The 22,259-nt window shown below is 45.4% G+C and overlaps 1 protein-coding gene across 2 annotated transcripts in view; it reads left to right on the forward strand.

The window, feature by feature from the left end:
- Positions 1–263: 263 nt before the first annotated feature.
- TTLL11 (tubulin tyrosine ligase like 11) overlaps positions 264–22,259 on the forward strand; it is a 268,134-nt gene continuing 246,138 nt past the window's right edge. For both annotated transcript variants that reach the window (XM_086325418.1, XM_086325419.1), the window contains exon 1: positions 264–841. In XM_086325418.1, the coding sequence (XP_086181544.1) occupies positions 413–841 (429 nt within the window). In that variant the 5' untranslated portion in view covers positions 264–412. The remainder of the gene's footprint in view (positions 842–22,259) is intronic.

The raw sequence follows: 22,259 nt of genomic DNA on the forward strand, positions 1-22,259 counted from the left end.
CGGGGCTCAGAAGCCCTGCAAGCTCGGATAGCTGTTCCACTCTCAAGCTCATCTCCAGCGTGTCGGCTCCAAGTTCTGGGAGCTCAGCTAGCTACCCAGCGTGTTGGAGTGGGCGGGCCGAGGCCGCTTCCGCCCTCTTCCAAGATGTCCGCCGCCGCCTCTGTGACAGGCCTGACCACGTGAGCAGCCTCGCCTATGAGGTCGCCGGGCCTGTGACGGCGATTGTCCCTTCTCGGGCCCCGTCCAGTGGGCGACTGCCCTTGTCAACCGGAGCCTGAGCGATCATGGCAACCGGCTCGGGAGGGGAGCGCGCGGCAGCGGCGGCAGCGACGGCAGTTTGGTCGGGGGCCGGGGCGGCGGAGCGGCGGCGGCGGCGGCTCCGTCACTGGCGTTGGCACCAACCCTGAGGGCCATGCTGCGGGGCAGCCCCGAGAGGGAGCTGGCGGCCTGGTGGGAGGCGGAGGCCGTGGCCGCGACCAAAGCGCAGGCGGCGAAGGAGCAGGTCCGCGTGGACCCCGGCGCGGCCGGGGAACCCGAGCGCAAGGCGGGGGAGGAGCAGCCCAAGGAGCCGGCCCCGGCGCCACCCTGCGCGGCCGAGGAAGGTGACGCCCGCATTCCCCCGCGGCCGCCGCCCACGCTGCCCGTGTCCCTGGCGAAGCCGGAGCCGGCGTCTGGCCTCTGCCCGCACGGGAAGTCTAGGATCAAGGGCCGCAGCTGCAAGCGGAGCTCGGGCCAGCCCGACGAGTACTGCTCTCTGCGGCCGGTCACCGTGGACAGCTCCAAGGCCAGGACCTCCCTGGACGCCCTGAAGATCAGCATCCGCCAGCTCAAGTGGAAGGAGGTGAGGCCCGGCCCGGCCGCGTGGGCACAGGGGGGTGGACTGGAAGACCTCAGAGGAGCCTGCTGGCTCAGGCTAGGTCTCAGGGCCAAGCTCCTGCTGTGCGCCACGCGTGTCAGCCTCTCACTGTTTCTCCTTCAAAGCCTAGCCCCCAAGTCACTTCCTCAAGACTGCTCTAGATCCCTCCAGGTCGAGTTAGTTTGTCCTTCCTCTAGCTCCCCTGCAGCTACCCTTGGCTCCATGATCTCCAGCCATCAGCTCTCGCCTCCCCCACATTGTAGACATTTGTTTTTATGTCTGTCTCCTCCAGCAGCTGTGAGTCCCTGAAGCCGTCGATCCTCTCTCTCTTTCATTTCTTCCTTAAGTTTTATTTGTTCAGTCGTTTACTGGGTGGCCCCTTGAGGAGGTTGAACCCCTACTTTGGAGGCAGAAAGACTAGGGTCTCAGCATCATGTCACTTAGCTGTGTGACCTTGAGCAACTTGCCTCACTTCTTTAGCCTATTTCTTCCTCTGTAAAGTCAGGCTAAACGTACCTACCTCATAGTTTTCTTAGTATTAGAAGACTCACTGTGTATTATAATATAACCCAAGTCTGCAATAAATGGGAACTCATCTTACCACCCACTCCTCTCTCCTTTCCACCATCAACATCACATCACCGTCAGTATCATTGTCAACAGTGTAGGTGCTGGGTTTTTTATGTCCCAAGGCTTGGCATATAAACAGGCATCAGGAACTGGTGGGCAAAAGGGTGAGTGAAGGAATGGGTTATTTGTCCTTGAACTTATTTTAGATCTGGAAGGGGTTGGGCTGAAGCACCAGTGACATCCAGAGATAATCTGTTGTAGTTGATTGAGTGGATGTGACTTTATTTGCAGTGCCTACCTGGTGGCTCAGACGGTAAAGCATCTGCCTACAATGCGGGAGACCCGGGTTTGATCCCTGGGTCAGGAAGATCCTCTGGAGAAGGAAATGGCAACCCACTCCAGTACTCTTGCCTGGAAAATCCCATGGACGGAGGAGCCTGGTAGGCTATAGTCTATGGGGTCGCAAAGAGTCCGACATGACTGGGTGACTTCACTCACTTACTCACCGTTATTTAATGTGCTTTGGGGAGTGTCAGGATGTGGTTCAGGGTAGTCGAATCTGGAGGCTTGGACCCAAATCTGTAACAGACACGAGGACGCAGGACCTTAGCAGCCCTGGGCCTTGGCTAGAGAAGACTTTCAGGAATGGTATAATGAAGGTGGAACATGCAGAGAGATGGCCACAGACAGAATTAATGAGGTCAGAGGATTGCTGTCCCAGCAGTAGGAGTCATGTGGTTTGGAGGGGAGTTGAGAGTCAGACAGGGCAGATTTCCAGAAAGGGAGGGGTTAGCCTTTGAGTAGTCTGATTCCAGGTGTCAGGGCCCCCCAGCCCTGGGGCTTGGGGATAAGGGGAGGGCTTTCATGCCCATGAAATCTGGAGAAAGTGAGGGTGGCTCCCAGTACTAGGTGTCTGGGTTTTGGGACAGGGACCTAGGTCAAGGTGGGAGATACGAAGACCAAAAGGAGATAAACATGGAGAGCTTGTCAGTACCATAGCCCTAATGAAGGGAGGATCCAGGGGCTGAGACCAGGCCACAGAATGAAGGAAGGCCGATTGGCCCAAGCATGGCCTGTACTTAGCTTAGCCCTGGGGCAAGGGTTGGGGAGAGACACACAGAACTGGCCAGATCTCAAGAGATGGAGCCATTCAGACTCAGAAATAAGCAGCCACACATGCTGGTCCAGCTTCAGTCACTCATTCTGTAAGTGTCTGCTGTGGATGCTGGGCCCTGCGAAGCAAAGATGCTTAAGATGTAACCCTTGCCTTCAAGGACCTCCAAGTTCAGTAAGTGATAAGGCACAAGTAAGAAATCACTGCAGTAGTTACAGGGCCTCTGCTGCTGCTCCTGAAATGCTCCTTTCCCAGCTGTTGCCATGGCTTTCTCTATCACTTCAGACCTCTGATCAAATGCCACACCGTCAGAGAGGCCTTCACCTGTATCCGCCCCCCACCCACCTGAACTGATGCTTGCTCTTCTATATTGATTTTTTCATAGCACTGAACTCTAGTGACACTGGATTTTGTATTGGTTATTGTCTGTTTCCCTCACTAGAATGTAAGCTCCATGAGGGCAAGGGCCTTGTGTTATGTACTGCTGTTTCCTCAGGTGCTTGGCACACAGAAGGTGCTCAATAAATATGTGTTGAATGGATGAACGCCTTACGTGATGAGTGTTTCTGTGTCTGTGTAAAGGTGTACCTGCTCTAGGAGGTAGAGGAGCGTCATGTCAGGGCCATGTCCTGGAGGAGAGAGCCCCGAGCTGAGTTCTGGGAATTATTTATTATTATTATTAGGGATCGTTGATTTTGGATCCCTGGCACAGGGGGTGGGACAGACAGAGCAGAGATGCATTCGGGGGTTCACACCTAATTCGGTAGGGCTGGGTCACAGAGTGGGCGGCAGAATGGTGAGAGCAGAGGCAGGAGGGGTGAGCAGGGGTCAGGTCGTGTGCCACGCTGTGGGATGTGGACTCTTTGGGAAGCCTGTGTGAGCCACTACGAAACCTTAAGCATTTTCCATTTACCTGCCTTGGGACTTTGGCAAGTGAGTTCAATTCTTTAAGCCTCAGTTTGCCTGTCTGTCAAATGGGAGTGGGTCCAGCTAGGTCTGTGGTTCCCAGTCTCTCTGCTGCTGCAGCCACATAATGGTAGTGTTAGTCTGTGTGAGGCCCTCGTGCCGATGAACTCGAAGGGGTGAGCGGTTTCTGAGGTGCTACCCGTAACTGTTCCCTCCAAGCCCTGCTTTGCCTGTTCTCCTGCTCATACTGGTGTGTAAGTGGAGGTGCTCATTCTAGGATGTTTTAACATAATTTACTCCCAACAGGACTTTACTATTAGAGGTGTGATTATTTACCTACCATCACGCTTCCCTGTTTGCCTGTGAGGTCCTGAGGACAGGAGTGGTTTCTGACTTGTGTCCCTGATGCCCAGCAGGTGGTGGGTGATCCATAAATGAATGAACGGATGACTTAACCACAGAGCTGACATCTCATCTTCACACCATAGAATGTGGAGTTCGAAAAGTGCCAGGCTAGGATAACTTGAAAGTTCCTTCCAGGTTTAAACGATGATTATGGTATTCTTAGTACCTGCAGCAAAGTTGGCTTCATGAGAGGTAACATCTATATATATATATATAAACAAACTGGGTACTAACAAAATGCAAACACAACCTCGCCAGGCTTGTTTCCCCATCTGTTACAGGGGTGCTGTTGGAAGGGTTTACCTCTAATGCTCAGCACTGATGTTCTAGCAGCAGGAACCCTGCTGGGGGCTGGGTTGCAAGGAACTGAACTGCAGCGTCCTTCATATGTCATGCTGTGCTGTCACTGCGGGATGTGGGAGTCCCCAGCCAGCTGGCTCTGGCAGGGGTCAGGTGGGCAGCCCAAGTGAGAAACAAGGACATGAGTACCACCCAGAGTGAAAGGTCTGTGTCTCCTTTGCGAGTAAGTGGTGAGGGGCTCCACCACTGGGCCGTTCGGCAGGGCGGCACCGAGCCAGCGAGGGAGCTCCGCATTTGCTTGGCTTCAGAGCTCAATCCCCCTTCTTCCCCCACTTTTCTCTATTAACAGACACTTAACAACAGTAACCAGTAGTGACAGTGATAATGAACAACGATGATGAATCCTTCCACAGCCCTTCCCCTGTGCCAGGCACTCTTCTGGGTACACCACATATAGCCAAGGATTTGATTCTCCCAACAACCCTTTGGTCTCCATTTCTACACAGGAGGAAATCAAAGTACCCAGAGGTTAACTTACACGAGGTCAGACAGCTGGTGAGGGGCAGAGCTGGCATCTGAAACAGGTTTCCATTCGAAACCAGCCTCCTGTTCTGTGCCCTTGCCACTGCTCCCTGCTGGCTGATGCTGGTGGACCCTGGGGGGTGGCAGGTATAGACACAAATGGGATTCTCTCCGTACCCTCCAGGGACAGACATGTACACTGACAATCGCAGTCCAGCCTGGGAGTGGAGTTGGGCACAGGGCATTCCATACAGAGGAGGAGCCAAGGCAGGGAGATTTGGTTTTATACACAGGATGGGGTGATGGCGGCTTAGAGAGCAGAGAGAGATGAAGAAGGAGCCAGATTGGAGGACGCTGAAGGCCATGCCAGGAAGCTTGTGCTTCTGGCTGAGTATGATCACAGATTCCTGCCGCTTATAGACCATGCTTCCCTTGCCCACGCTGTCAGTCTCAAGGGAGCCACACCAACTCTCTGAAACGATTCAGTTTTCAGTTGTATCCACTCGGTGAGGTCTAATGCAATGGTGCCCACCATGTTTCTCAAAGGACAGTTCATAAATGTTAGCTCTGCACATTTGCAGGTAAGATGAAAGTTTACTTTAGAAGAGCAAAATCATGTTTATAGAGTCACTGTGAAGTTGAGACGTGAAAGAGAGACATGGTTCCTCGCTCATAGTAGAAGCTCAATAAATATTTACACAAATGCGTGCTTCTCTTCTAATCATGTGAGCCTCTCTCTGCCTCTCCTGTATCTTCTTTTTGCAGTTTGGACGCCCTCATTAAAGAAAACCGTAGGGAAAAGACACCGTGGAGAGCAGATGCCACTGTTTTTGCGAGCTGCTCTCCTTGGAGATGTCAGTGTATACGTACGTGGTGGTGTCATGGACACCAGCTAACATGATCAAGGGCGCTGAGAGATTTGATAGAGGGACCTTTGTTGATAACAGTTGGCATAAGCCCTATCCCAAGATCTATTAGGGCTCCCCTGGTGGCTCAGTCAGTAAAGAATCCGCCTGCAATGTGGGAAACCTGGGTTCAATTCCTGGGTTGGGATGACCCCTGGAGAAGGGAATGGCTACCCACTCCAGTATTCTGGCCTGGAGAATTTCATGGACAGAGGAGCCTGACAGGCTGCAGTCCATGGGGTCTCAAAGAGTTGGACACGAGTGAGTGACTTTCACAAGATCTATTACAGAGTGAGCTCTTTGCTTCAAGAGTGTCCAAATCATGTGTTGTTTTCAGAAATGTATCCAGCCTTTCTTCGAAGCATGTATATACTTAGGATATCATCCTACTTACAACCTGCGTGATGTTAGTTACTGTCTTTGAAACATCATATTACATGCTAGGCTTTATGTTCTAAGTGCTTTCTGCTCATTAAAACTTATATAGAACACTTATTATGTATTATTTTATTTAATCCTCACAGCAGCCCTCTGAGGTGGATCCCATTACTTCCTTTTTATTTTTCCCCATTATTTCCAGTTTACAGCTGAGGAAACCGAGGTGGAGAGGAGGTTGGTTCAGGGGTAGTCCAAGGCCACGCAGGCAACAGGTGTCTGAGCCATCCAGGGCCTGTGCGTACAGCCAGTACACAAGCCTCTACTGTCTTCTTTGCCAGTCCTTTGCTAAAATCCACCCTGCAAGGAGTTATTCTGTTATTACTATTCCCAGATAACATTTTTTTTTTTTTTTTTGGCAGCACCATAAGGCTTGTGGGATGTTAGTTCCCTGACCAGGGTTGGAACCCGGGTCCTTGGCAGTGAGAACATGGAGTCCTAACCAGTGGACCGCCAGGGAATTGCCCCCCAGATAACAATTGACGAAATGGAATTGGGTTCAGAAGTGGGAGAGTCAGGGTTCAAACAGTCTGCCTTGTTCCCAAGCCCACTTTTCAGTGTGTTGTATAATCCTCCACTTCTGAACCCTCCCGTTCCTCATCTGACTCATAACTCTCGAATGGCAATGGTGTCACTTAGAACCAGGAGGCTGACGTTGCAAATAGGACTTAAAATAAAACGTACTGAAATATATCCCGCCTGGCAGAGGGAGCCTTTGGTGTCTGCACTTTCCAAATCCTATCTCGTGGCTGCCCACGAGGGGAAAGAGATTCTGGTGCATTGACTAGCCAAGTGGCCTTGCTCCTCTGCGGGGCCTGAGCCTGCTGCATGAACCGCCGTGTTGCAGACTCTTGGTGGATGAAGGCAGATTAGAAAATGAAAAATTGGATAGTTTAACCTTCCCCGCCTTCCTCATTTTAATGATAGTCATTGCAATTTACTTTCCAGTTTTTGAAAACAGCCTTGTTTAAGGACAGTTTATAGCCTACTGCATCCAATGTTCTCCTTCAACAGACATGTTATTTTAACACCTAGCACACTAGAATTTTTCCTTCGCAAGTTAAACTTGTCATGCCATAAAAATCACAATTCACTACCACTCCTACTTGAACAATACAATATGTATAAAAGCCTCATGAATCCACACTAATGCCTCTCATTTAAAAGACAGTGTATTCCAGGAGCTCATATTCCAGTTCTATAACTAGTACAAATTAAAATTTTAGTTTTTAAGCAGGTATTGCAATTGTTAGAGCAGTTTTCTGTGTTACAGAAATATGCTCTCTATTGTAAATAGCCTCGATTTTGGAAGTATTCCGGTTTTCTGTCAGAAGTTGAATACAAAAATTCAATTATACATTTTCTTTTAAATCTATCCCTTGAAAAGAACATATTATAAAAGTAATTGGCCACTCTTTAAGTGGCTTCTCTAGACGGAAAGTAGTACGTCCTGGAGCTAGCAGGGACTTTGAAATTCACACAGATGGGTTAAAATCCTTGCCACTAATTCCTTGTGTGACCAAGCAGGTTGGGTCCTGCATACAGAACCACTCTGAGTGTCAGTTTCTTCAACTGTATCGGTGGGCCGCGGTGATTCCTGCTGAGTCCTTGTGAGATTAAATGAGGGGACGTATGTGAATTGCCTTCACCCAGTGCTGAGCACATTGTTTGCATTCAGTTAACGGTACTTTTCCTTTTACTGGGTAACTATAGACATTGGCTATTTGATTTTATATATGTATTTTAAACCAGAAGACAACTAGTATAGAATTCCATCTTCATATGTAGGTTACTGGTTAAACACACTTGACAGCTCATTTGAATCATTTAACAAATACTCTGAGACCTACTTTGTGCCAGGCTATATTTGAGTTCTTGGGATACAGCAGATAACAAACACACCCAGAGACCTCTGTGTGATAAGGGCAGGTACATTTTGCACAAATATCAATGTGATGTAGTTTAGGTTGAAAAAAATTTTTAAGTTTTTTTTTTTTTTTGATGTGGACCATTTTTTAAAGTCATTGTTGAGTTTATTACAAACTTTAAGTTTGTTAAAACTTCTGTTTTATGGTTTGGTTTTTTGGTCGAGGCCTGTGGGATGATGGCTTCCCGAGCAGGGATCAGACTGCACCCCCTGGATTGGAAGGCCAAGTCTTACCCACTGGACCGCCAGGGAGGTCCCTAAAATTTTTTTTAATAACACTGATTTAAAATTCTTTTCTTTTGAAGGCAATTATACTTTTAAAGTTTCATGGGTTTAACTGAACATTTTAAGGCTTCCATTCTGAGCCTGGTGCCAGTCTCATACTCTGGTATATTAACTATGTATGTCAACACTGGAAGTTTATTTTAGCTATTTGAGTGACATCAGTACTTAACTTTTGTGGTCATAAAACAAATAAGGAGGTTGTTGATGTGAACAGAGAAGCAAATTCCCTGGGCCGATGTCTTTACTTCTTCCTTCCATCCCTAAGCAGCCCTCCCCACTGACCCTGGAAAGACCATACCAGACATGGGTGTGAAACTTGGCTCTGTGGCCCCGGCCGAGTTCCTTTACCTCTCTGAGCCAAAGGCTCCTCATCTCTAAGAAAGAGCATAAAATAGGTGGTAGGCTTGTGAGGATTAATTCTGAAAATCTTGAAAGTGCCTGGTACTTTCAAATAAGAATACCCATTAGTTGGCTTTCCCTCCGATGAATTTCCATGACATTTTAATTCAGTTTTATAATACAAAATGGATGGCATCAACAGGCAAATAACCTTATTGCGTTGATTAGTTTTGAACCCTCCTTTCCACGTGGTTGCTCCTCTGCAGCCCTGTCATTCCCTGAGATTCCTCCACAAAGGCTGTGGTTTTGCCAGAGAGAACGATGATGTTGTTTCTCTGTTCCAGATGGACTGACATCTCTCGTTCTGCATCACATCATATCGGGTCCTGCCTTCACAGCTGCCTTGGCCGCCATTTGCGTGCATGTTTGTTTCTCTGCATGTTTGGGAACCGTCATCCAGTAATTTTTATAAATGCTGCCTAAATCCTAGCTAGCAGCCATTTGCTGATGGCTCCTTCTCTTCCCCCATCTGCTTCTGTGTCATCTGAGTAAAACCTTTGCACCCTTAATGGAGCTGAAAGAATAGGGCGGTTTGTCTCGTGTGCATCCCTAAGTACAGTGTTACTTTTCAAAGGAGCCCTTCAGTCCCTCTGCCTAGAACTCTTGCAGAGGCCAGTTTTCATATTCTGTTCCTTATGGTCACGGGGAGATTTTATTTCTCTTTGTGTTAGAACTGCAGTTATTGGAATTTTTAAAAGCAACAATCTAAAAACTTTTGGACATCTTCCATTATTTACAAATACCTTGTGTTCAAATTCTAAAAACAATATGTGCTTATGAAAATTTATATAATTCCCAAGTATATAAAGTAAAACCCCAGAGTGCTTCCCAACAACCCCCCCCCCCATTCCCTGCCCTTTCTGTCTCCCATCCTATCTCTTTTCCTTAGGGTAACATCAAGATTACAGTTTGGTATGTATTTTTCCAGACATTTTTTCTTATTCCTGTGTGTATCAGGACCACTCAATTGTGCTGGAGTATCAACAGAAGTACAACAGAAGTTTCCTTCTTGCTCACACTTGGGGGTGGGGGTGTGGGGACAAGCGTCTGCCACCATCTTGATTATCCAGGGATCCAGGCTTCCAGCTCGGCACCTGCTTCAGTGAGTCACCAGGAGGAAGGGAACATGATAAATGCCACGCCAGCTTTTAAGCCTTCGACTCGGAGGTGATTGTGCTCACGTCTCATTTGTCAAAGCAAAATCCTTAGCCTGGTGAATTTCAGTGGGGCTGGGATGTACAGTCCTACCATGAGTGTGCAAAGAGAATCAGAACATCCTGCTAATGACCACCAACTAGACATCATGTGTAGAGACACAAGTGTGTATATATATAAATAGAAACAATTTTCATGTTCTTTTAAATGCCACCATCAGTGTATATGGTGTCTGGCAAGTGCTTCTTTAGCAGTACTTTGTGGACATCGTTTTCTGTTAGTACATACAGGTTCATTTCATTTTGCTAACAACCAAAGAGCCCATCTGATGGATGTACCACCATCAAATGTATTGATGGATGTGTTTCTGTGTTTTGTTTGCTATTACAAAAGATGGTGCAGTAAACATCCCTCTTCAGACATTAAGTATTTACTTGTGCAAATGCTTCTGTAGGACGTGTTGGGTCAAAGGTTATGTGCACTTTGTATTTTGATAGTTATTGTCAAACACTACTGTCAAACACCAGTAGTGTTTGAAAGTGCTTGTCTTCTCATATCATCTCCAATGCTGTATCCTGTTAATCTGCTAAATCTTTGCCAAACTAATAGGTAAAAATATGAGTTTTTAATTTACATTTTTGTGATTGTCATGAGGGTTGGGATTTTTGTGTAGGTTTTTTAGTCATTTGTACTGTTTCATCTGTGAAATACCTACATGTGTATTTTTTGTTCATTTATCTTTTGGGTTGTTTATGTTGATATTTTGTGTGTTTATGTTTTTCTTATTGGTTTGTAAATATTATGAGTGGTTACTTTTTTTCCCATTTGTATTGTAAATATTTCCCCTGCTGTTGACATTTAGACATCTAATACTCATTTGCCTTGCATAATTTACATTATTATAATTTAAAACATTTTTGTCTCGCTAGTCACTAAAAGCAATCTCTATTGTTGACTTGTTAGCTTAAGAAGGCAGAGGAAACACACAATTTCATCCTCAAGTGCTATTAAATTCTTAGAGAATTAGGAGGGCGTTAGGAGAAGGCAATGGCACCCCACTCCAGTACTCTTGCCTGGAAAATCCCATGGACGGAGGAGCCTGGCAGGCTGCAGTCCATGGGGTCGCTAAGAGTCGGACACGACTGAATGACTTCACTTTCACTTTTCACTTTCCTGCATTGGAGAAGGAAATGGCAACCCACTCCAGTGTTGTTGCCTTGAGAATCCCAGGGACCGGGGAGCCTGGTGGGCCGCCGTCTATGGGGTCGCACAGAGTCGGACACGACTGAAGCGACTTAGCAGCAGCAGCAGCAGTGGAGGGCGTTAGAGTCTTACCTTTCAAGGAACTAAATATTTTGGGGACTGTCACATACATTTATCTCAGTTGACTTTTACTTTGTGCAGTAAGCACGGTAGACTCCTTATTTCTGTTTCACAGGTGTCAGTGTGGAGTGGAGTTAGGTTTGCGTTTGAATCCCCACCACTATTAGTCTGTCACAGGGGGCATTGTGATACTTGTCCCACGTTAATAACATACGTAACCATATTCCAAAGTCAGTATGCAGTAAGTATGTCATCTGTTTCAACTCTCCCCTTCTTCAAAGGTGTTAAGTCACACACTGCTTGGAATTTGAGGGCAGAGTCCTGGCTCTCTGGCCACATCTTGTTCAGTGGATCATACTGTTTCCCTAAGTGGGGTATGATTTCCTGGCTCTTGGAAGCAAGACCACTGGAAGTTGGTGTTTACTGAAATCGTTCAGTGCAGGACTGGGCTTTGAGCCTGGTTGTTAGTTTTATTTAAAACCATATTTATCACTTATGTAAATCATCCTTGTACATTGCTTAAATATTAAAAATTTGCAAAAAATAGAAAAAAACCCATTTATCATCCCACCACTGAGATGCAATGACTTTTTATTTTGAAGAATTTGACTCCAATATTTCTTATAGGCATATATTTTTATATTTTATAAAGCTGATAAAATTATGTTAATGTTTGACAAAGCTAATATTATTTTATGTTAGTATTAATACCCACATTATAAACATTTTTCACAGTATACAAACTTGTCATAAATGTCATTTTAACTGTATAAAATATCTCATTCAGTGAAATGTATTTCATTATTTATTTCCATATTATTAAATGTTTAGATTGATTTTTCTGTGAAAAAATTTATGGTTTAGTTTTTTCCCCTTTATTTCACATTATTTTAAGACAACTTTCCAGAAATGAAATAATTAGGTTAAAAGGCATATACATCTTAAGGCCTTTGGAATGTATTACCAAACTGCTTTCCAAAAAAGTTGTAGCAGTTAATAGTGTATGAGAGTTCCTGTAAGTGCTAAAGTTTGAAGAATATAATGACAAATATTGGGGAAAGAGTGAAATAAATGAATCTTCTCTTTGTCTTTACCAAATCTAATTCTAATAATCAGTGCCTAGCTCAAAGCACGGCATTTTGACATGGCTCTTTTGGTATAGTCATTATATGTAAATCAAAATAGCCATATCAAAATATAAGCCACTTTTAACTTTTCAAATAATGTTTTCAGTGGACATGCTTGATTTTCTACCCATCCCTGACCCTCTCCTTGTATCTGGTTTTTTATCCCACCCCTGTTCTTCTACCCGTGAGGTAAGGCTTGGACATTGCATGTACAGTTGGGCAGGGAAATTGCTGGAAGTCTCCAAGGGCATTTCTTGCTGTTGCTGCTGCTAAGTCGCTTCAGTCGTGTCCAACTCTGTGCGACCCCATAGACGACAGCCCCCAGGCTCCCCTTCCCTGGGATTCTCCAGGCAAGAACACTGGAGTGGGTTGCCATTTCCTTCTCTGATGCATGAAAGTGAAAAGTGAAAGTGAAGTCACTCACTCGTCTCCAACTCTTCTCGACCCCATGGACTGCAACCTACCAAGCTCCTCCATCCATGGGATTTCTTAGGTTTTGTCAAAAATACCTCTTGTGTGAAAAAAGGCTACATTAAGAGCCAGTTAAAATGTCATGTCATCATTAGCCATTAGGAAAGTGAATATCAAAACCACAATGAAATACCACTTTGTATGCACTAGTGTGTCTGTGATAAAAAAGACAGATAATAAGTGTTGGTGAGAAGGTGGAGAAATTGGAACCTTCGTACACTGCTCGTGGGAAAGTAAAATGATTTGAAGAACAATTCTGCAGTTCCTCCAAGTGTTAAACACGGAATTGCCCCATGCCAGCAATTCACTCCTAGGTGTACACCCAAGAGAACTGAAAACATAGGTCCACACAAACACTTGTAGACTAATGTTCATAGCATCATTATTCACAATAGACAAAAAGTGGAAACAACCAAAGGTCCGTCAGCTGAAGGATAACTAAAATGTGAAATATCCATATAGTGGAATAGTATTTGACGGTAAAAAGGAATGAAATACTGATATATGCCACAACATGGATAAGCTTTATAACGTGTTAATTCCACATGTTAGTTCTGTGTTACAGTGTTAGGTGAATGAAGTCAGTCGCAGAAGGCCATGATTCCATTTGTATGAATGTTGAGAGTAGGGAAATCTTTAGACACAAAGTAGATTAGTGACTGCCTAGAGCTGAGGATGAGGGAGGCTTTTGGTGGGAGGAGTGAGGAGTGACTTAGTGGGTACAGGATTTCTTTTTGCGGTGATGAAAATGTCCTTAAATGTGTTGACTGATGGTTACACGACTCTATGACTATACTGAAAAATGTTGAATTGTACAGTTTAAATGGGTGAACTGTATGATCTGTGAATTATATTTCAATAAAGCTGTTGAAAAAAATGCTGTCTGCTGATCCAGTTCTCATCATTGAACAGTACTTGTCTTCTCGGTAGTAATTGGAAATATGCTTCAGGAACTCAATTTAGTCCAGTGCCTCCTGTTGTTAATTCCACATGTTAGTTCTGTGTTACAATGTTGCCTATTAGCAGTACAGGACTCCTTGGATACATGTATCTAGCAGAATCCTGTCCTGGTGACATAAAGCAGTGGCAGCTGTAACAGCACCCCAGACTTGCATGATAAGAAGGAGTTTTGTTTTTTGGGGGGATTCAAACATTTGCCTGAAGAATAAAGTTTGGTCTGGTTATGGAGGCTCCATTATGAAGCCCTTCAGTGATGTTGTATTGCACGGCAATTACAAGCATGGGCTTTTCAGCCTCGTTGTCACTGTTTTGAACAACTGTGTTCAGTAACTGTTGTACACTGTGTAACCCTGGAGAAATTTTACTCCAGGCCTCAGTTTATCTGTGGAATACGCATAATACAGTTATGCCTCATGGAGTTGTTTTGTTGCCAGAGTTTATATAATCATGTAAAGTAAGTAAGTGAAGTCGCTCAGTTGTGTCTGACTGTTTGTGACCTCATGGACTGTAGCCCGCCAGGCTCCTCTGTCCATGGGATTTTCCAGGCAAGAATACTGGAGTAGGTTGCCATTTCCTTCTCTAGGGAATCATGTAAAGTACTTAGCCTATGAATACTTGGTACAGTTGACTGTTTTTTAATTCACATTTGGCCCTAAGCTGCTCTAGCTTCACTTCACATATTCCATGCCTTGAACTTTATCTGCCAACACCACACTGATGACATCTTGAACCTTCATGCTGGGCCATTTCCCTTTGTTCATGTTTTCCTTTTCCTTAGAATGTCCCTGTCCTTTCTTTGGCTAACTCTTACACATTCTTCAAGTATCTCAATTGATAAGTTTTCAAAGATCATCTCCACTGTAACTTAGTTTTCTGTTTCATGGCTTTCTGCTGTTTATTTCTTTTCTTTGACTTTTTAAAGTTTATTCTCTCCCCCCCCCGCCACCCCGCCCCCGACATTAGGTTGGATGCTTATTCTACCATCTTCTAATAAAAGCATTCAGGACTACAGACTTGCCTCTTAAGTGCTGCTTTAGCTACACCCACAAGTTTTGCTATGTAGCATTAAAAGAATCACCCTTTAGTTCTATATATTTTAAATTTTCATGAAAATTTTTTCTTTGACCTACAGGTTATTTGGATTATGGCTTTCTGAGTTTCTAACATATGAGGTTATTTCTTCTTACTTTATTATTAATTTCTAATTTAATGGCATTGTGGTTAAAGGATGTTCTTTCTTCTTTCTTTCTTTCTTTCCTTCCTTCTTCATGTCCTCTATCTTTACTTTTTTGTTTTAATTTTTTTTCCTTTATAGCCTAATACATGGTTATGTATGTGATTAAAAGTGTGTATTCTCTAGTTACTAAATGCAGTATTTTATATATGTACATTAGATTATCTTGTGTATTGCACAGTACAAATTTTGTATCCTTAATATTTTTGTCTGACCTATTAATTACTTGAAGAATTATATTATTAATAACATTTCCCTCTGTGATTATAGATTGCATATCTTTTTAAATTCTTTTTTTTTTTTCTTTTTCCATTTTCCCCCCATACTAGTCTGGAAGTTATGCAATCTGTTTTTGTTCTTCTAGGGGTTATCTTAGAAAACTTAATATGTGTAATAATTTTGCAAAGTAACTTTACTCTCCTTCTAATAACACAGGGATCTTAGGATGCTTTCGTTGTGGTTGCATTTCTCCTGACTTATGTGCTCTTGTTGCCCGATATTTTACTTCTATTATACTGTGTCTTTGTTTAGACTTCACAAAGTAGACATTAACCTTATTTTACCCAGTCTCAGTGTATGTTAGATTTACCCACACGTTTACCATTTTCTTTGTTCATTATTCTGTTTTATAACTCAGACCTGCTGGGATTATTTTCTTTCTCCTGAAGGTAATCTTTTAGAAGTTCTTTTAGTGAGGAATTGGGCTTCTCTGGTGGCTCAGCTGGTAAAGAATCTGCCTGCAATGCGGGAGACCTGGGTTTGATCCCTGGGTTGGGAAGATCCCTTGAGGAAGGGAATGGCTATCCACTCCAGTATTCTGGCCTGGAGAATTCTATGAACTGGATAGTCCATGGGGTTGCAAAGAGTCTGACATGACTGAGTGACTTTCACTCACTAAGTAAGGGACTATTTGTAGTAGACTAATGTTTTTTATTTGTTCAAAATTACATCTTCATTTTGCCCTCACTCTTGAGAGAGAGTATTGCTGCGCAGGCATTGCTAAGTTAATGTTTATGTGATCTCAGCCTTTTGAGGATACGCCACTGTTTGGTTGTTTAGTTCCTAAGTTGTGTCTGGCTCTTCTGTGACCCCACGGACTGTAGCCTGCCAGTCTCCTCTGTCCACGGGATTTCCCAGGCAAGAATACTGGAGTGGTTTGCAATTTGCTTCCTTGGGGGATTTTCCTGACTCAGGGGTTGAACCTGCGTCTCCTACATTGGTAGGTGGTTTCTTTCCCACTGAGCCACCAGGGAAGCCGACATGCCATTGTTTAATCGTTTCCATTTTTGCTGTTGAGAAGTCAGCCCTCAGTCGGTTTTTTTTGAGCCACCAGGGAAGCCCACATGCCACTGTTTAATCATTTCCATTTTTGCTGTTGAGAAGTCAGCCCTCAGTCGGTTTTTTTGTTTGTTTGTTTTGCTCGTAAAGTGTCTTTTTTCTTTCTGCTTGCTTCTAAAATCCTCTTTTTGTCTTAGATGTCTTCAGCGTCATTAAGACTTCCTAGGACTTATCTTCGGAGAAGGCAATGGCACCCCACTCCAGTACTCTTGCTTGGAAAATCCCATGGATGGAGGAGCCTGGTGGGCTGCAGTCCATGGGGTCGCTAAGAGTTGGACATGACTGAGCGACTTCACTTTCACTTTTCACTTCCATGCATTGGAGAAGGAAATGGCAACCCACTCCAGTGTTCTTGCCTGGAGAATCCCAGGGACGGGGGAGCCTGGTGGGCTGCCGTCTGTGGGGTCGCACAGAGTCGGACACGACTGAAGTGACTTAGCAGCAGCAGCAGCAGGACTTATCTTTTCTGCTTGGGATTTATTGAGATTCTGTTTATTTGTTGAGATTCTTGTTTCTGAGGTTTGTTATCTTTTATTAATTCTAAAAAATTCTCATCTGTTTTCTCAGTTGGTATAGTCTCTCACCCAATCTTTCTCTTCTCTCTTCCTGGAGTTCTGAGTTAGGTATTTGTTAGACTTTTTTTTTTAATGGTGGGCTCAGGCTTCACAGGTTATACAGTGGTAAAGAATTTGCCTGCCAATGCAGGAGACCCAAGAGGCATGGGTCCGATCCCTGGTTCAGGAAGATCCCCTGGAGCAGGAAATGGCAACCCACTCCAGTATTCCTGCCTGGAGAATCCCATGGACAGAGAAGCCTGGCGGGCTACAGTCCCTGGGGTCACAGAAGAGTCGAACATGACTGAGCACACACACACGAATGTTCCTTGGAATTTTAATCTCTGATAATTCTTTGAGGTTTGGGTTGAAAGTGAGGATTTTCATCTTTTGCAGCTGCCCCAAAGGGCTCTACTAACCCAGAACACTGAAAACCAAAGTTTAGGTGTTAGGTTTTTCCAGTTATCGGTATAATTGAGCTCTGAATCCAGGCTTGCATGAGGAAGGTGTTACAGTGGCAGTCTGAAAGGAGACTTCTTTCCTTCTGTTTCCCCTTCCCCGAGCCACAGCCTTGTAGACAAGGCAGGTCTTCTTCTACTTCACCCTCTGAGGATACAGCCTTGCAGAGGGTCTGGCTTGATACGGAGTTTCCAATGTGACTCCCATCTTGCCAGCAGATGATATTCAGGGGCCAGACTACATGCAGAGGTTAGACCATTGCCTATTGCCTGTGTACAGGGGAAAAGATAATTCCACTTACGTTTTAAAAAGTTCACTCTGGCTGCCCTACAGAGAATGGGTTAGAATTCCAGAGTGGAGGCTGAGGCAAGTTTGGATGCTATTATAGACCGCAAGGAAGAGACAGTGCTGCCTGGGCCTGGATGGCACGGCAGGTGGGGGGGTGGGGGGTGGGGGGGTGTGGTGGCGGGGGAGGTTATTGATTGAGATGGTCTTTCTCTTTCCCTAGATTTTCAGTAACAGGCTTTCAGTAACAGGGAGCTTGTCTTATTCATCTTTGAGTCCTTCATGCCTGGCACACAGAAGGCATTCAGCAACAGTTAACTGAATTGAACTGTGTAATTAGGAATGGTTCTAGTTCTGTTTTTTTGGACTGCCTTCAAAGTGACTACTTTCTTTAAAGGGAAATGACATAAATGCATTCAGGCAGTGAACTCGTCCTGTCTCTGGCATTGTGAAGCTCAAGTCGGAAATGGAGAGCCAGCTATTTGTAAGCCCCTGCCAGTCATCAGTGTTGGCTGGGTTTTCTTTCCATGATAGCATAGTTTTCTTTTAGCCTCTGCACTTGTTCTTTCTTGAGGAATCTCAGACTCTCCTTGAAACTACCTACATAAAGCCTTACCATCGTACAGATTTTTTTCTTCCCTAGGCAGGTTGCAAAGATGTTTCTCTAATGATATGTTATAACTGTGAAAACCTCTGACTCCTAAGACATTCTTTCTGGGAAAAAGTGTTCTAAGGAACAAAAGTGTATCTAACGAACAAAAGGAGAGGCAACTGGTCCCTGCTGGGTGACAGTTAAATAAGCTTCAGCTGGCCACTTAGGACCTCTTGTTCTGAGAGTTTAGGCATTACTGTTCCATTAGAAGGGCTTCCCAGGGGGTGCTAGTGGTAAAGAACCTACCTCCCAATACAGGAGACATAAGAGACGCAGCTTCAATCCCTGGGTTGGGAAGATTCCCTGGAGAAGGGCTTGGCAACCCACTCCAGTATTCTTGCTTGGAGAATCCCATGGACAGAGAAGCCTGGTGAGCTACTGTCCTTGAGGTCACAAAGAGTCAGACACATGTGGCACACTCATTCCATTAGACTAGAAGTGTTTCTAGAGAAACATTCAGAAAACGAAGATCATGGCATCCAGTCCCACCACTTCATGGGAAATAGATGGGGAAACAGTGGAAACAGTGTCAGACTTTATTTATCTGGGCTCCAAAATCACTACAGATGGTGACTGCAGCCATGAAATTAAAAGACGCTTACTCCTTGGAAGGAAAGTTATGACCAACCTAGATAGCATATTCAAAAGCAGAGACATTACTTTGCCAACAAAGATTCGTCTAGTCAAGGCTATGGTTTTTCCTGTGGTCATGTATGGATGTGAGAGTTGGACTGTGAAGAAGGCTGAGTGCCGAAGAATTGATGCTTTTGAACTGTGGTGTTGGAGAAGACTCTTGAGAGTCCCTTGGACTGCAAGGAGATCCAACCAGTCCATTCTGAAGGAGATTTGCCCTGGGATTTCTTTGGAAGGAATGATGCTGAAGCTGAAACTCCAGTACTTTGGCCACCTCATGTGAAGAGTTGACTCATTGGAAAAGACTCTGATGCTGGGAGGGATTGGGGGCAGGAGGAGAAGGGGACGACAGAGGATGAGATGGTTGGATGGCATAACTGACTCGATGGACGTGCATCTGAGTGAACTCCGGGAGTTGGTGATGGACAGGGAGGCCTGGCGTGCTGCGATTCATGGGGTCACAAAGAGTCGGACACGACTGAGCGACTGATCTGATCTGATCTGATATGATTTTAAATTCTGAGACCTTGAGGATTTTTATTTAAACAAATATACATTGTTTGCTGAGCCCTAAACCCTGTGCAAGGTACTGGCTCTAAAAACACAAACACCATCCCAGACCTTGACCCAGGATCGCTCCTGGCCCACAGTGTACCTTTTGTGTGAATTAGAGAAAGGTGTCCTCTCCTCAACAACAACGAATTTGTTGTTGAAAGTCCAGCAAATGGATTAAGGACAAGTGAATATTATCTATTAAATAACGTGCACGATATCATAATGAAGTACTTACTGATCTAAACTTAGAATTCAGAAACATTCTGGCACAATACACATCAGATGATTGAACTACAATATGAAACTTCAGGTGTAGCTAGTGTGCTGATACCAATGAGGGATCTTTTTCAGAAGCTGAAAGTAGGGATTTCCCCAGTGGTCCAGTGATGAGGACTCTATGCTTCCACTGCGTGGGGCCAGGCTTCTTTCTGGTTGGGGAACCAAGACCCCACATGCCATGACCAAAAAGGATTTTAAAAGTGAAAGTAATCACCACTTATATGTTAGAAGTAAAAACAGACCTTATTTAGAAATACAGTCTGTTTTAGGTTTTATTAGATCAACAGTATTTTGATAATCTAGTTTGTCAAAGGGGAACAATATACATTGTCTTGTTAACATGAGACACTTGACGATCACATGCCAGAAAATTCTCATCATAAATATAAATTGGCCCAAACTAAATCATCAGATTTAGTCTGTCTGTTTAGCAAACCAGAATATTTCTGAATTCCCAGTTTAAATCAACAGATACTTTCATTGTAATAATATGTAAGTATTATAGCTTATATTTGTTATCATCAATAATCCATTTGTTGTAAATGTGAAATGTGAAAAGTACTGTATTCCAGATACTAAAGATGCCTGCACATGGACAGCATCACCACATCCTTGGGCATGGCTTAGATGCCACACATGGTGGCCTTGGGAGGCCCCGTCTTGGGGGTCCAGACGTAGCCGGTGGTTCCAACGCGAGACGCTGAGTTCTATTAGAAGTATGCACGAAGGTGCTGGGAGACAGAGGGAGGCGGGATGAGCTGAAATGGGAGGTATTGGCAAAGGCCGCTGTGTGTGAGAGGCACTCAGGTAAGTAAGGGGCTTAGTCTTTTGGACATATTTGACTGTTAGAAGCCTTCTTTCTGGGTTCCTGCTACATTCTGTTTAAGTCAAGTAGCCTGGCTGAGCTCCAGACTAGCGAGGCGCTTCTCTTTTTAGATGCTCTATGTTGACCTCTCCTCCTGCCTAGCGTCTCCTGTCTTCTCTCTCCAGGTCTCTGCTTTCACAGCACGAATCGACTTTATTTTACGACTTGTTTTCTTTCTTTCCCACCCGATTTTAAATTCAACCAGTGGAAGGGCTTCCCTTGTAGCTCAGTCAGTAAAGAATCCGCCTGCAGTGCAGGAGACCTGGACTCGATCCCTGGGTGGGGAAGATCCCCTGGAGAAGGAAATGGCAAGCCACTCTAGCATTCTTGCCTGGAAAATCCCATGGACAGAGGAGCCTGGTAGGCTGCAGTCCATGGGGTCACAAAGAGTCAGGCACAACTGAGTGACTAACACTTATTTACTTAGTGAAAGGGCCAATATCTGTCCATATCTGTTTGTCACTCACACTCCAGTGTGCAATGGCCAGAAAATAAGCTTCATAGACATTGGCTGAAATGATTTTTTCATCCATTCCTGAAACATTACCTGAACTCTTTACTTTGTGCCATGGACTCCGTTGAGCCCTGAGTGAGCAAAGAAATGACACCCCATGGGCCCCTCCTGTCAGGGAGCTCACTGTCTGGTTACTGCACCCCCATGGAGGAACAGCAGTGTGAACAGGGGTGAGGCGGGGTAGAGCTGACTCAGATGCAGGGTCGGTGAGGGTCTCCCAGAGTAGGGGTCTCTGAGCTGAGTCTGGAAGGAAGAGAGGGGTGAGCAAGGTTTTGGGGGTAGAGGTGGGCTGAGGGTTCAGCATGCATGGCTGCACAGTGGCAGGTGAGAACCCGGGCAAACATGTCACTCGGGCTGGAATACAGGATCTGAGGAGGGGAGAGCAAGGGAACCTGTGACCTGAGAGGTAGGCGGGAGCCACGTCCTCAAGGTCCCATCTGCACGCTGAGAGCTGGAGCCACTGGAGGGACTTCAACACGTGTGTGTGTCTGTGTGAGAGAGAGAGCTGCTGCCGCTGCTGCTAAGTCACTTCAGTCGTGTCTGACTCCGTGCGACCACAGACAGCAGCTCACCAGGCTCCCCCGTCCCTGGGATTCTCCAGGCAAGAACACTGGAGTGGGTTGCCATTTCCTTCTCCAATGCAGGAAAGTGAAAAGTGAAAGTGAAGTCGCTCAGTCATGTCCGACTCTTAGCAACCCCATGGACTGCAGCCTACCAGGCTCCTCCATCCATGGGGTTTTCCAGGCAAGAGTACTGGAGTGGGGTGCCATTGCCCTCTCTGGAGAGAGAGAGAGAGAGAGAGAGACAAAAGCCACACATCTAGATCAGAGCCCTCTGTGTGGTGTGGAAGGCCTGTTTAGGTGTGGTGAACTGGAAGTAGGGAAAACCTCCCCAGCGGCAGAGAGAGACACGTCCTGGTCAAGTTGCAGCCTCTGGTGAGTGGCCGGGGCCTGGTCAGCGCTGAGGTACTGTGTGACCGGCCAGCACCGGCCCTCACTGCAGGGTGACAGCAGAATTACTGCCGTGCTTTAGGGGGCCTCCCAGCCACCCCCTGAGGCCAGGCGGGTAGACCTCATTAGCTCCACATCACAGATGAGGAAGCTGAGGCGGAGGCCCACACCCAGGTCTCTGTGGACGCCAAGTCCAGTGTGCTGTCCTGCACTCCACGCCGGGGGTTTTGGGGGAGCAGACAGCCACGCTGTCAGAGGATTGGCTCCCTGGAGCCTCCCTC

This window comes from Bos grunniens, chromosome 11, assembly GCF_055505025.1.
Source record: "Bos grunniens cultivar Pamir isolate PY7600 chromosome 11, Bosgru_T2T1.0, whole genome shotgun sequence".
NCBI lineage: Eukaryota > Metazoa > Chordata > Mammalia > Artiodactyla > Bovidae > Bos > Bos grunniens.